Source organism: Trachemys scripta, chromosome 15 (assembly GCF_013100865.1).
Source record: "Trachemys scripta elegans isolate TJP31775 chromosome 15, CAS_Tse_1.0, whole genome shotgun sequence".
NCBI lineage: Eukaryota > Metazoa > Chordata > Testudines > Emydidae > Trachemys > Trachemys scripta.
In genome coordinates, this window is record NC_048312.1 from 11751458 (window position 1) to 11766064 (window position 14607).

The following is a 14607-nucleotide window of genomic DNA, read 5'->3' on the forward strand; positions in this document are numbered from 1 at the left end:
TGTTTCATTGCTCCACCTTCTGGCAGAATTATATAATGTTTATTTTCCATGGCAGGGTAGGGACACCCTTTAACCCACAAACTCTCCTCTCTCTCACGCACATATACTTACATCCCTAAACCATTACTCTAATATTTTACTTGTCTCTTCTGTCATAGTATTTTATTGTCCCTGTAACTGGTTTTAGTAGCATAGAAACCAAACCATTTATAAAGCCATGCCATCTGTAAAATGAAAATTTAGGGGGGAAAATAACTAAAATTATTTGTCATTTTCTTCTGAAAGATGTGCCTTCAGAGTTTTAGCCTCTGATTTCAGCAAATGTTTTGCTGCATTGCTCACAAAGATTAAAATTGTAGTTAAAAAGTCCAAAGAACTGCCCAGTCACATGCTTTTATGTTATGTTAATTAGGATAGATGTTAATTGGGCAGGGATGCAAAACCATGCTCTGAAGTGTCCCTAACCTCTGTTTGCCGGAAGCTGGGAATGGGCAACAGCGAATGATCACTTGATTACCTATACTGTTCATTCCCTCCGAAGCACCTGGCATTGGCCACTGTCAAAAGACAGAGTACTGGGCTAGATTAACCATTGGTCTGACTCAATATAGCTGTTCTTATGCCATGACCAATACTCAAGCGTCACTGTCCACACAAGATGCAAGGCAGTGGAGAATAGGGCCAGTATATGTATTAACCTTTGATTTTAATTTAGGAACATTTTTTAGGCTTACCATACGTCCGTATTTTCCCGGACATGTCCGGCTTTTTGGGCCTCAAATCCCCGTCCGGGGGAAATCCCAAAAAGCCAGACATGTCCGGGAAAATAGGGAGGGAGGGCTTGGCGGTGCTCGGCCGGGGCCGCTGGGGCTGGGGCCGGCCGTGCGGGTGCGGGCCCGGCGCGGTGCTGGGCCGGGGGCCGCTGGGGCTGGTGGTGCGGGGCCGGGCCGGGGCCAGCAGTGCTCGGCAGGGGCCGGGGCCAGGGGCGGGGCGGTGCTTGGCTGGGGACCGGCGGGGCTGGGGCCGGGGCCGACGGTGCTCGGCAGGGGCCGGCGCGGTGCTCGCCCGGGGGCCAAGGGCGCGGGCACTTGGCAGGGGCCAACGCCGCGGTGGTGGGCCGGGGGCCGGGCCAGGGCTGGGGGTGCTTGGCCGGGGCCAGGATGGGGCCGGGGGTGCTCGGCCGGTGGCCGGCACCCCAGGGCCTGAGCCGAGCCGGGCGGGAGACGCCGGGGCCAGAGCCTCTTGGCCTGGGCCAGCCGGCCGCCAGAGGGAGCCGCTCGGCCAGGGGGGCCGGATTGGGTCGCGCCGCACCCAGCCCCAGCCTACCTGCTGCCTCCCTGTTTCAGGCTTCCCGCGAACATTTGTTTCGTGGGAAGCAGGTGAGGGGGAGGAGCAAGGGGCGGAGTGTTCAGGGGAGGGGCAGAGTTGGGGCAGGGCTGAGGGCAGGGAAGGGGTGGAGTTGGGGCGGGGCCCAATGGAATGTTCTCCTTTTTAAAAATTAAAATATAGTAACCCTAGGAAAATGGTGAAAAAGAGGATGCAACTCCACTGGAGTTTTTCATTTATGCCTCTGGTAAATCTGGCCCACATACTCTCCAAAATGATTGCTAGGCAGAAGAAATAGCTGCCAGGATGGCATTATTATTTGATACAATAGGGTTAACTGTCAATTAGTAACACTGGCCATTTGATTAAGCATTAATGGGGTTGATTAATAATTAAGTGGATGATCATTAATTAATAATACAAAGTAATTAATTTGATCAAATAATAACAACACTGCATGGGGAGCTGCACCCACACGTAAATTAACACGTGGTTCCCGCTTTCGGAACCCAAGTCCCGCTCCTCCCCTGGGAAGCCATCAGGCCAGAGCCTTCCGCCACCTCTCGGCATTCTCCGCTCCCTCGCCAGCCCCATTCGGAAATCTTCGGCAGCCTCGACTCTTCGGGCGCGTCCGCTAGCCCCTTTCGGAAATCTTCGGAAACGCGGGGTCGCTTTCGGCTCTCCGGGAGGCGGGCACTCGCGGCGTCGCGGTCCAATCAGAGGCGAGGCCGTCTCCCTCTCTTTTGCTCTCCGCCACGCGCCGCTCTCACTGCACGAAGACGGGGTCGCCTCACTTTCTCTATGTGATGTGCGCATTCGCTCAGAAAATGAATCCCCAGGCTCTGCCCTGCCAAGAGAGGAGATGAGCCCGACGGGTACTGAGAAACCCCTCGCCTAATTCGTGGAAGCGGCGGAGGCGGATTCCGCTGTCCTTAAGGAAGCGGCAGGAGGAGGTGGCGCAGCCGGCGGAGTGAGCCCCACTCTGCTCGCCCCAGTGAGGAGGCCGTGATAACCGTTGGGAGGGCCGGTACGTGCTTCTTGTTGCGGCCGCGTGAGGAGAAGTGGTGGGCAGGTACTAACAGTCGTTCTCCCGCTGATAGCGAGGCGGGAGGAGCCCGGCATTGGCAGCGCGGGGGGGAGGGCGGCGAGCCCCTCCCGGTGCCGCCCCAAGCACAAGCTCGGTGGGCTGGTGCCTGGAGCCGGCCCTGGGCATTGGGGTTACCGGCCGCCTGCAGTCAGAAGCCAATAGATCCCCTACCTCGGTTGGGGTTTATGTAGCTAGTCCCGGAGAAATGAAGGCGGGTGGCTGCCTGAGCTGGGTGAAGGGGAGAGGCCTAGGGCTGCGCAGCGGGGCAAGGGGCAGGTTGTAGGGAATGGGGTCTGGCAGTGCTAGCAAGCGTGGGGGCAGTTTGTTCATTGGGGGTAGAGCAAACCGGGAGGAGCCCGGGGTAGGTTCGAGCGGGTCACTAGCCCTGTGGGTGAGGGGATGGCGAACCCCTAGGGCTAAGTAGGGGGTGGTACTGCTCCTAGTGTGGGGAGGGGGCACTAGGGCTGGGGAAGGGGAGCCTGGGGGCAGGGGAGCGCCTTGTGTGTGTGTGTGTGGGGGGGCACTAGGGCTACGGCCTGCAGAGGGGGATTGGGGCTAGAACAGGGAACAGGCTGTGTGCGCTGTAGGAAATGGGGAGGGGGGGAAGAGAGAAATAAAATGTAAATGAATTCTGTTCCGGGGGGGGCATTCTTCTGCAAGGCTGCCTCTTCCAAGCTTCTAATGAGATTAGGGATTGGTCTCTGAGGGAGAGTCTAAGCTGAACAAACAACTAATACAGGTAGGGTTACCATATTTCAACAATCAAAAAAGAGATGGGGGGGAGCCCCGCCCGAGCCCTGCCCCCATCCACTCCCTCCCACTTCCTGCCCCCGACTGCCCCCTTCAGAACCTCCAACCTCCCCCCCTCCCTTGTCCCCTGACTGTCCCTTTCTGAGACCCCTGCCCCTAACTGCCCCCCAGGATCCCACCCCCTATCTGTTCCTTGACTGCTCAGACCCTTATCCACACCCCCGCCTCCAGAAAGACTCCCCCAGGACTCCCAGGCCTATCCTGCGGCACGCTGGGCAGCAGGGGGGAGGGGAGAGCGGAGGAGGAGGAGGTGATCTGAAGCTGCAGGGGAGAGGAGGGGGGAAGCGGAGGAAGGGCTCTGGCTGCTGGAGCCCCATGCGAGTGGCTCAGTCCGGCCAGGCGCCCTGTCAGCCGTGCTGCGGGGGGGAGAATCCCGAACATTTTTAGATATTTACAAATTCCCCTCCTCCCCATGCTATTTTTAACCCCAGAAGCCAGACATGTCTGGGACAATCCTGACGAATGGTAACCCTAAATACATGGGTTCTCAAACTGGGGGTTGGGACCCCTCCGGGAGTCGTGAAGTTATTACATGGGGAGTCGCGAGCTGTCAGCCTCCACCCCAAACCCTGCTTTGCCTCCAGCGTTTATAATGGTGTTAAATTTATAAAAGTGTTTTTCACTTATAAGAGGCGGTTGTACTCAGAGGCTTGCTGTGTGAAAGGGATCACCAGTACAAAACTTTGAGAACCATTGAACTAAAATACTAGCAGACTGTATTTATAAAGTGCCTGACTGCTATGATGATGGATGATATATTAGTTAATACCATGCTTTTTAAGGAGACTAATATGGGGCATTGCAGCTGCTCAGTTTAAAAAACGCATGGAATTGTAGGCCATTTTTCATTAAGCCTGAAAATTATTTAAAAGTAATTTTTTGAACACTGACTTAAATTGAGTAAAGTGTCTTATGGTGTCATGTACTCCACTACTTATGTGAATTCTGGTATACAGACTATGCAGTTGCCAACTGCAAATTTTCCTCTCTGTCCAAGCTTACGAATTCATAGTTACATATCATAAAGAGAACTAGGGCTGTTCAGTGTAACTTAGCCGTAGGTCACTCTTGGGAGAGCAGTTGGACGTGTTTGAGAAACCAGTCAATATTCTGTGCAATGTTCAGTATATTCCTTACTCAACCTTGCCAATTTCAGTCTTGCTCAGAAGTGCTTTGCTTGTTTAACTTTTTGCAGTTTTAAAATGTTCTCTAACAGGTTTTTTTTATTTATTATTATTATTATTATGTATAGGAGTAGTTTGCAGAAGCTGTCATCTGGGTTGCCTAAACCATAACTTCACACTAAATAAATAAATTAAATCCATTGCTACAGGGGACTGGATGACTCTCACTATTTAAAGCCCGGGGTATCTATTGTTCAGACCAGGGATTGGCAACCTTTGACCCGTGGCCTGCCAGGGTAAGCCCCCTGGTGGGCCAGGCTGGTTTGTTTACCTGCCGCACCCGCAGGTTCGGCTGATCGCAGCTCCCACTGGCCACAGTTTGCCGTTCCAGGCCAATGGGAGCTGCGAGAAGCCGCAGCCAGCACATCCCTGGGCCCGCGTCGCTTCCCGCAGCCTCCATTGGCCTGGAACGGTGAACTGCAGCCAATGGGAGCCACGATTGGCCGAACCTGCGGAGGTGGCAGGTAAACAAACTGGCCTGCCCCGGCCTGCCAGGGGGCTTACCACGGGCCGAAGGTTGCCGATCTCTGGTTCAGACGCTTAAGCATGTGCATAACTTTACTTAGTTACAGTGATTTCAGTTGAGTCGTGTTGCTAAAGTTACATGTGTTTAAATGTTTGTAGGATTGCATCAAAGCACAGCTGTACAACGCACTACTGAGAATTCTGGCAGCTGCCATCCCCTTAACTAAAGTAGTGATCCCCTTGGTGGCAACAGAATTTTTTTTTTTTAAATTAGTGTAAACAGGGACCCTAGCACACAATGGCTGGGCTAATCTAGCTAGATTAATCTTTCTCTTATACTGAACAAGATACCAAAAAAAACTCTGCTAAAAATTATACTGTCATGAAAAAAACTGAGGATTGTGTCCTATAACTATAGCTGGTTTCTCTTAGAAAAGAAAATGACTGGAAGAGCTAGAGCTAGAGCGAGAGGAAGAGCTCGTGGCCAGCAAATTTCTGTACCTCCTGTAGGAGCAGCTTCTGTGAGTGTTCATTTTTCACATCCAGCACATCTACATTTTGAAATATTAAAATTCAGAGTTGTCTGCTTCCCATATAGTTGTATATGTATCAAGGGTTTCATTTAAAATCAAACCTGGTTTTGCCTCACATGACTGATAAGCAAATGCACTGCCACAGTAAAGTGGTATATTCCTTTAAAGCTTTGTGGGTGTAGGTGTCATTGACTTGCTAATGACCTTTGTACCTTCCTGAGAAGTTTGGCAGTGTGCTAAACTTCATAGATAGGAATTACTTTCCATAAGGACAGGTAGATCCCTCAGATGCCTGAGTTTGAGTGCTGTATTCAGCAGTATACGGAACACAGAAGATGCTGCCTCCTGATGAGTTGCATTTATATATATATATATATATAATCAAACAGTGATATATATATATATATGTGGTTATTCTAAAATATGTTATGTATAACAAGCTTCCTTTCTTCAAAGTCAACTGCCTTTTTCCCTGTAGTTTTTGTGGTATTTTCTGTAGTATCTTTGGGGACCAGGAATTGCATTTCATGTTCTTCCGATTGCAATAATTGCAGGAGCCCTTTTTATTTAATAATAAAAAAAAGAGAGAGGGAGGACGTGGTGGAGAGCAGCTTGAAGCCAGCTTCAGTTAACCAATGATACAGCACTGCTATATGCAGAATAATTATGCCGTTTTCAGGGGGTGAGGGTATGTTTCTGTAGTGTTGTCTTCCAAACTGAACGAGCAATTTTACTGAATAACTTTTTGGTAACTTAGGTTAATATGTCACTCTATATTAAATAACCTATAGGCAATTAATTTTTTCCCTATATTAAATAACTGTCATAGGAACTTGGCTATGCAGTACACCCTCTGGTGACTTCATTTGATAGTACAGGTTTTCTTTGTGATATCAGTGAGTGCTGTTCCTAAGCATAATGGACTTTGCAGGGTCAGCAGCCACCTAGCTATGTGCAACCTAGACCTTTGCAACCTCAACCACAACCGCCATCAGAGGGAGAATTTGTTGGCCGTGGACGACAAAGAGGAGCTCCTATTGTTCCACAAGGTGAGGTGGAGGGGAGCAGGAAGCGAAGCTTATTGCCTACAGAACAAATATTTAGAAGACTTAATGATTTAACTAAGATAATTAAATATATATTCAAGATGGCATTTCTGATTTTTTTCTTCAAAATCAGAATAATTAGTTAAATCTGAAGTACTAAAAATTTTTCTGATGTCTCATAATGGCACATTATTCCTCAAACAGCCTGAACTTTGATGGAGCTAGATAAAGAAAGCAAAGCTTACTGTTGGGACCTGCTTATTCTACAGCCGGGCTCTAGTTGTCTTTGCTGTCATAGAATTAATAGTCCTGAGTGTATCTCTTTTCTTTTGGCAAATGGTGGAGATTGAAAGCTCTGTATAAGAAACCGTTTTTCAGAGCACATGGTTTTAATTGGTTTTGCCAGTTGAGGGTTGAAGTTAAACAAGCAGACTGGAATTTCTTGTGATTAGGAAATGGAATATATTTACATAACTTGTTTTACCTGTTCAATTTTTTTCTATCCTGAATTACTAGTAAATACTAGGGCTGACAAACAGTTAAAAAAATTAATCATGATTAATCACAAGATTTTTTTTTTTTTTTTTTTTTTTAAAGGCATAATCAATCAGTTTTAATCAGTCTGGAGCAGTTTGGCCGGGGCGGCTCCATGGAGGAGGGGGGAAGGAGGAAGGAGCAGCAATGGAGCAGGACAGCAGGGGGGAGAGGCACCCCTGCCCTGGAGGCCTGCAGCCAGCACCCCACGAGCATTGCACCCTGGGTGGTGGCCCCCTTGCTGACCCCTAAGGCTGGACCTGTACAGCAGGGAGGGGATGGTGCAAGTGTTGGGGGGGGCTGGGCTCCTCTTTCCCCGCCACCCCCCAGCAGGTTTTTAATGAGCTCTACCAAATTGCTCACAGACTATGGGATAGGGTCATGTGGTGTGCGATTTAAAGCTTGTTAAAAATAGTGTTAATTTGGTTTGAGTTAATCGCATGTGTTAACTGCCATTAATTGACTGCCTTAGTAAATACTTACATTAGGATAGTTTTAAATACACAAGTTACTATATGGCTTGCTTTCAGCATTGCTTGGTTGAGGAGGGTAGAAATGATGCAACACACTTCTAGAACCACTACAGTTTCTTCTTTGACAGCTTGCACATGTAACTATATCTGTAATAACTATACAAATTGGATTGAAATTCTTTTAAAGTGTCACTGAATTTAAGAGTTAACACTCCATTGAAAAGAATTAGAGCATTTAATCTCTATATAGGCCCCAAACGAGGTTGATGTAGCCAGTTTTGATATCACTGCTCAAAGAGGTTCATGCTCTTCAGGTTCCAGATGTACGCTCATTCCCAGGGGATCTTAAGGCGTACTAGTACTACACAAAGCAGGCTTATTTTACTGCGTACAGAAAGGAGAAAGTGATAACACATTGGCTCCATGTAGATACTGCATATGGATCTGGAAGTACAGCCAATCTAATAGCAACCCATGAGCCTTCAGACAATTACACCACAAGATAAAGCAGTTCTTATAATGGTAGAATGGATCTACCTCAGTTCCGGGGGCCCCAGACACCTGTCACATTTCTCTGAATGAGTTTTGAGTTTATAGTATGAGTGCAGACATCATTTGAAAACTCAAGTTACAAGTAATTTTTTCCCTATAAATATTTTGTTGAAATGCAATAGGTTACAGGAAAAATATCTGAGAACCTGGGTCGAAATTTGGCGTATTTCACAATTGAAATTAAGTTTTAACAAATAGTACTAAATCCCAAATTGTTGAAAATTAGGATTTAAAGTATATCCAGCTCTCTTCATTGCTATTTTAACTCTGTGTAATACCTGACTCAGTCTAACCCTTAGCTCTATAGCACTTTTAGAGTTGTAAAATACATCTCAAGTACCTACAGATTTTTTTTTTTTATAATGCCATTGTTCTGAGAGTTGAAGCAACCTTCAGACTCCTTCAGATTGATTGTGCTATGGCAACTGTTCTGGCTTCTCCTGTTCAAGGGTTCAGTTCTTAGAGTCCTCAGCATTCTTTTGTTTGTATTTCACATTGTAATGGTTTAATAAATTGGTTAATTTTATCATGATTTATATTAATTTCCCCTCTCCCCAACATTCCAGGACATGATATTTCAGTTGGTTTTCAGGAATTGTCATTAGCAGATAGGGGTGGACGTCGCAGAGATTTCTATGACCTTGGGGTAAATACGCGGCAAGCCATAGAACATGTTAAAGAGTCAAAAACAGGTAAGTTAAAATTGTGGTTTTAAATATAAAATGTACACTATATTTCTATGAGCATTATTTGCCATTGGCTTTGTCTCAACAGTTGTTTAAACTAGGGTTATTTATATTTCAGTAGTGCCTAGAAGGCCAAATCAGGGACCAGGACTTCATTGTATTAGGAATGCTGTAAAAGCCGGGGGAGAAATAGTAGAAAAAACTGACCTTGCTCCAAAGGGTTTAAAATGTTAAGTGTTTCAGCAGGAACAAGACATTTTCATTTGAGGATACCTCTGTTGGTTCTACTATATATTTTTGTTGCACATTTATTGGGGGTCTCTTTTAGCTAAAAACTTGACAGTTATTTATTGAAATTAAATCACCCCAACTTGCTCGTTTAGTTTTTCTCTTTAGTTTCAAAGGGGCTATCTAAAATGTGCTGCTCTCCCCTGGTAATTTCTGCAAACTTCTCCAGATTATTAAACTTCAGTTACATGCAAGGGGTCATTTTTAGTATTCCTCTGCTACTAGTTAATAGGTGCATGTTGACTTGATATTCTTAACAAATCTAATTGCCCAGATTTCATTCTGATGTTCAGTTTTGACCTGTATAGACTATAATGTTTAAAGTTGACTGTGTCCTAAATTGTCTCTCCATATTTGTAAACATCCTTTACTTCTGGGGGAATACTGCGCCACTGCCCACTCGCATAATTCATGTCCCCCACAGGTTCTTCTCCCACCCACTGCAGAAAATACATTCCACGGGGGAGGCACTGCAGTTACACCTTTTGCTCACCAAGGGCTGCTGTGGTGCCAAAAGAGAGGGCAGCTGGCTCAGTGCTGGAGCAGCGAGCCAGGGAGGAAGGGGGCAGTTGGCTGCTTTCCTCACAGCGCCTTATCTGCAGGGCCAGATGAGGAAGCACAGGATATGGGAGGATGGACAGAGCAGGGCACATGAGACTGTTTGGCGGGTTAAAGACTGGGGTTCAGAAGGGCTAGTCGGGTGGACAGACTGAAACGGGCACAAGAGCTAGTGGGGTGACCGCATTGGATGGAAGTGGAGGTGCAGGGACACATGGGGATGGGATGGGTATTGGAGGGATGCAGGGATTAGGGTGGAGGTCAGGAACACACAGGGACACTTGTCTCTGAGTGAGTGGGAGAGGCTAGGGGTCAGCCAGGATCTGCATGGGAGAGGCTCCCTAACAATCCCTCCCCCCCCCACAATCCCCCCCCATTCTTCGAGTGCTTGTTCATATCGATTCCAATTAGGTGTGCGCACGCTGCGTGCACGATCGTTGGAGAATTTTCTACCGTAGCAACACCCGGTGGGTCGGCTGTGGTATATATCCAGCGCCATGATGGTCGTTGGAACTGTGGAGCATGGTATAGCTGTTCTCCACTCTCCCTAGCTTTACTCGTTAGTTATTCTAGATCGTTGTTGTTATATTCTTTAGATTAGTAGTTTGTTGTTAATAGTTTGTTCACTAGTATAAATAGTTGTAAATAGTTAGCGGGGGTTAAGGGGGATATTTGTCCCCCACCTTTTCCCCCGGCGCACAGCCGGGCTCATGCCCAAGGCTCCTGGCTTTAAGCCGTGCATGACTTGTGCTAAGCCTTTGCCAACGGGAGACCCTCACGACTCTTGTCTGAAGTGCTTAGGGGAGTCTCACCAGACAGATAAGTGTAAAATCTGTAAGGCTTTCAAACCCAGAACCAAAAAGGAGCAGGACTTCAGACTCAAGCAGCTCCTTATGGAGGCGGCACTTTGCCCAGATCCTCCTTCAGCGCGCCAAGTCCCGGCACTGAGTGCCTTGGTGCGCAGCGCTCCGGCGGCACCCGCCAGTACTGCACTGCAAGCAGACGCGGATAAAGTCTCACGGCACCATCCTCCCTCGGCACTGCACCGCGTCCACCACAAGCGCCTCGGCGCTGTTCCCTGTCTCCGGGACATAAAAGACCCCGCAAGATGCAGGACGTCGCTGTCCTACAGGCACCGGCTCCCCTGGCACTGGTAGTAGAGCTGCGTTCGCCTTTGGAATGCCAGAGGGCGCAGACATCCTCAACACCGTTGACTCCGGCACCGGGGGTAGGGCCATTGAGTCTGGTGCGGACTGGCTCACCGCCTTGTTGTGTGGTGGAGTCCTGTCTCCCTTCTACTCCGGAGACCTTCGCAACAGCGAAAGACCTCATCGCCCTCACGGAGCCGGCGCCGTCTCAGCCTGCGGCACCGCCTGCCCTTCGGACCGTGCAATCCAGGGACAAGCCTGCCCTGGTACGGCCACCATCTACAAGCCTGGACTCGCAGCACCGCTCCCGGTCTCGGAGCAGGTCCCGACGCCGCTCGCAGTCCCGGCGCTGATCTTCATCTTGGCACCGGTCGTACTCGCGGCCTAGGTCTTCTTCCCGGCACTGGTCTATGTCTCGGCACCGTCCTGAGCATCGGTAGCGATCGGAGTCCAGACGCAGTTCTCGGCAGCGGTACGAGCGCTGCTCCCGGCACCGAGTCTACAGGCAGTCTTCGTCATCCAGATCTGGATCTTGGTACCAGCATGGCCATCGGCACCACTCTTGATCCCGGTACCGCTCACCGGCACCGCGCAGAGACCACTCGCCTGTGGACCGGCACCATACCGGGCTGAGCCGATGTAACCACGCTCGGCACTGCCCTGGTCCTCAAGATCGGCGTCTCGCTCATCCGACGGGGCTTCCCGATCGGCGTACCCTGCTCAGGGTCAGGCTGCCGACGACTTGGGTCATTGGCAGGAGGGGGCAGAGGACCCTACACAGGACCCTGCGCATTGGTCTTTCTGGACCCTGTGGGTGTATCACCAAGCGCAAGGGGCTCCACCAGCGGCCTCTCGCTCAGCACAATTTGAGCCCAGAGTTCCGGCGGCCACCATCTCCCGTCCTCCCCCAGGGCGCATGGAGGCTCCTGTGCCAACACCAGCACAGGCCCCACACCCTGGGGCAGGAGATCCTTCACATTAGGGACCCTTAGAGCCGGACCCTCATTTGGATCCCTTACCCCCTGAGGCATCCTCCTCATCTTCCCCGGATGAGGCGATGGCGGGCACAACAGCTTCTGGCCCACCCCCAATAGATCTCCATGCCCACCAAGACCTATTACGTAGGGTGGCACGCAACATGGACCTGCAGGCAGAGGAGATAGTGGAGGTACAGGACCTGGTGGTGAGCATCCTGTCGGCTGATGCCCCATCCCGGGTGGCATTACCACTAATTCGTATGGTTCTGGCTAACTTTGTCCCCTCCAAGGACCTTGAGTACCTATATACGCACCCTCCACCGTGTTCACCAGTCGTGTCCTCAATGACTGCAGCAGCGCCCAAATCGAAGGACGCCAAACGCTTCGATTTGTTCGGGCATAAAGTTTACTCAGTGGGGTGTCCGCAGCTCAGAGCCGCGAACCAACAGGCACTCTTGAGCTGCTACAGTTACAACTCATGGAACTCCATTGGTAAATTCAAAGAGTTGGTTCCCCAGGACTCGAGAGAGGAGTTCGCGGCCTTAGTGGAGGAAGGTAAAAAGGTGGCTAGGACCTCCTTGCAGGCCTCCCTAGACATAGCGGATTTGGCCGCCAGAACACTAGCATCTGGAATAGCCATGCGACGCGTCTCCTGGCTCCAGGTTTTGGAGTTACCGCCAGAACTGCAGCAGACCCTGCAGGATCTGCCATTCGAGGGACAGGGATTGTTCTTGGACAAGACGGACTCTCGTTTGCAGAGCCTCAAGGACTCCAAAACCATCATGCACTCCCTGGGGATGCATGTCCCAGGACCCCAGCGCAGGCCCTTTAGGCCCCAGCCACAAAGTTTCTACCCTCCCCCTCGTCCTAGACAGGACTTCCCCAGAAGGCGGGGACAAGGTGGTAGACGGAGGTCGACCGGCCCCCAACCGGGTTAGAACCAAGGGCCTCCTAGACCACCTTCAGGCCCTAGGCAAAATTTTTGAAGGTGCGCTCGAGGACGGCGTACTAGCCACTACCCAGGATCCATTTCCTTTATTTCAGGATCGCCTCTCCCATTTCCACCGTGCTTGGTCCCTTATAACCTCAGACCGTGGGTCTTTCGCATGGTGGAAGGGGGATACGCTCTCCAGTTTTCTTCGTTTTCTCCCCCCCCCCCTTCCCGTCCCTCTTCAGGGACCCTTCTCACGAGCATCTCCTTATCTAGGAGGTTTTTGGGCTCCTCTCTATGGGGGCCATAGAGGAGGTTCTGTCGGAGTTAAGGGGCGGGGGTTTTACTCCCGCTATTTCCTGATCCCCAAAGCAAAATGGGGTCTGCGACCCATTTTAGATTTACGCGGACTCAACAAATTCATAGTAAAGTTGAAGTTCCGCATGGTCTTCTTGGGGACCATCATCCCTTCCCTGGATCCTGGGGACTGGTATGCCGCCCTCGACATGAAGGACGCATATTTTCATATAGCAGTCTACCCCCGCAGCACAGGCGCTTCCTGCAGTTTGTAGTAAACAAGGTGCACTACCAATTTTCTGTCCTTCCCTTCGGCTTGTCTGCGGCTCCGAGAGTCTTCACCAAATGTATGGCTGTCGTGGCAGCATACCTTCGTCGTCAAAGGATACAGGTGTTCCCGTATCTAGACGACTGGCTGGTGTGCGGCCGCACCAGAGATCAGGTTCACGTTCAGATAATACTATGAACGTTCCGCGAGTTAGGCATTCTGCTCAACGAAGAAAAGTCCACTCTGGAGCCAACCCAGAGAATAGAGTTTATCGGGGCAGTCTTAAACTCCATACTCCAGAGCTCTTCTACCAGACACTCAGTTCCACGCCATCACAAACATCATCCACGGACTCCAGGTCTTCCCGATCACCACGATAAGGACGAGTCTCTGCCTGTTGGGACACGTGGCCTCTTGCACGTACGTAACCAGGCATGCCAGACTTCGGCTTCGCCCACTTCAGGCCTGGGTATCATTGGTGTACCATCCTTATCGGGACAACCTGAGCATGGTGGGCATGGTTCCTAACCCGGTTTTGACCTCTTTCAACTGGTGGTTGGATCACAAGGCGATTTGCGCAGGAGTGCCATTCCACGCCCTGCAACCCTCCCTGCACCTGGTCACAGACGCTTCATCTCTAGGTTGGGGCGCTCACCTCGGGGAACACCATACCCAGGACCTGTGGACCGCATCCCAACTGGCTCTGCACATCAATGTTCGGGAGCTGATGGCGGTGCGCCTAGCCTGTCAGGAATTTCTCAGTCTCCTACATGGCCGTTGCGTGTCAGTCCTCACAGACAACACCACGGCCATGTTCTACATCAACAAGCAAGGAGGAGCCCGGTCGTCTCTCCTATGCCAGCAGGCCATTCGCCTGTGGGAGTTCTGCATTGCCCACTCGATACATCTCATGGCATCGTTCCTCCCTGGAGTCCAGAACACTCTATTGGACCGATTCAGCAGATCCTTCCAGACACATGAGTGGTTGATTCGCTCGGATATCATCCATTCCATCTTCCAGAGGTGGGGATTTCCCCAGGTCGACCTGTTCGCCTCACGAGCCAACAGGAAGTGCCACGTGTTCTGCTCCCTCCAAGGGCGATCGGGCTCCCTGTCGGACGCTTTCCTCCTATCGTGGAGAGACCAGCTGTTCTACGCTTTCCCTCCATTCCCACTGGTCCACAGGGTACTGCTCAAGCTATGCAGAGACAAGGCATGTATGATTCTAGTCGCTCCAGCTTGGCCAAGACAGCACTGGTACACCACGCTTCTGGAGCTATCGGTACAAACTCCGATCACGCTTCCCTTGTGCCCAGACTTGATCTCTCAGGACCATGGCCGACTCTGTCACCCCGACCTGCAATCACTCCACCTTACGGCGTGGATGCTACATGGCTGAATCAGGCAGAGCTGCGATGCTCACATCCTGTGCAACAGATTATGC

The 14607-nt window shown here is 50.4% G+C and overlaps 1 protein-coding gene across 4 annotated transcripts in view; it reads left to right on the forward strand.

Annotated features, from left to right (window-relative positions):
• The first annotated feature begins 2016 nt into the window (after positions 1 to 2016).
• PIWIL1 (piwi like RNA-mediated gene silencing 1) overlaps positions 2017 to 14607 on the forward strand; it is a 52513-nt gene continuing 39922 nt past the window's right edge. For 3 of the 4 annotated variants that reach the window (XM_034791527.1, XM_034791528.1, XM_034791529.1), the window contains exons 1-4: positions 3058 to 3152; positions 5305 to 5393; positions 6337 to 6454; positions 8577 to 8702. In XM_034791527.1, coding sequence (XP_034647418.1) covers positions 5313 to 5393; positions 6337 to 6454; positions 8577 to 8702 — 325 coding nt within the window. In that variant the 5' untranslated portion in view covers positions 3058 to 3152; positions 5305 to 5312. Of the gene's footprint in view, positions 2354 to 3057; positions 3153 to 5304; positions 5394 to 6336; positions 6455 to 8576; positions 8703 to 14607 lie in introns of those variants that run through there. The other variant, XM_034791526.1, reaches the window with a different exon arrangement.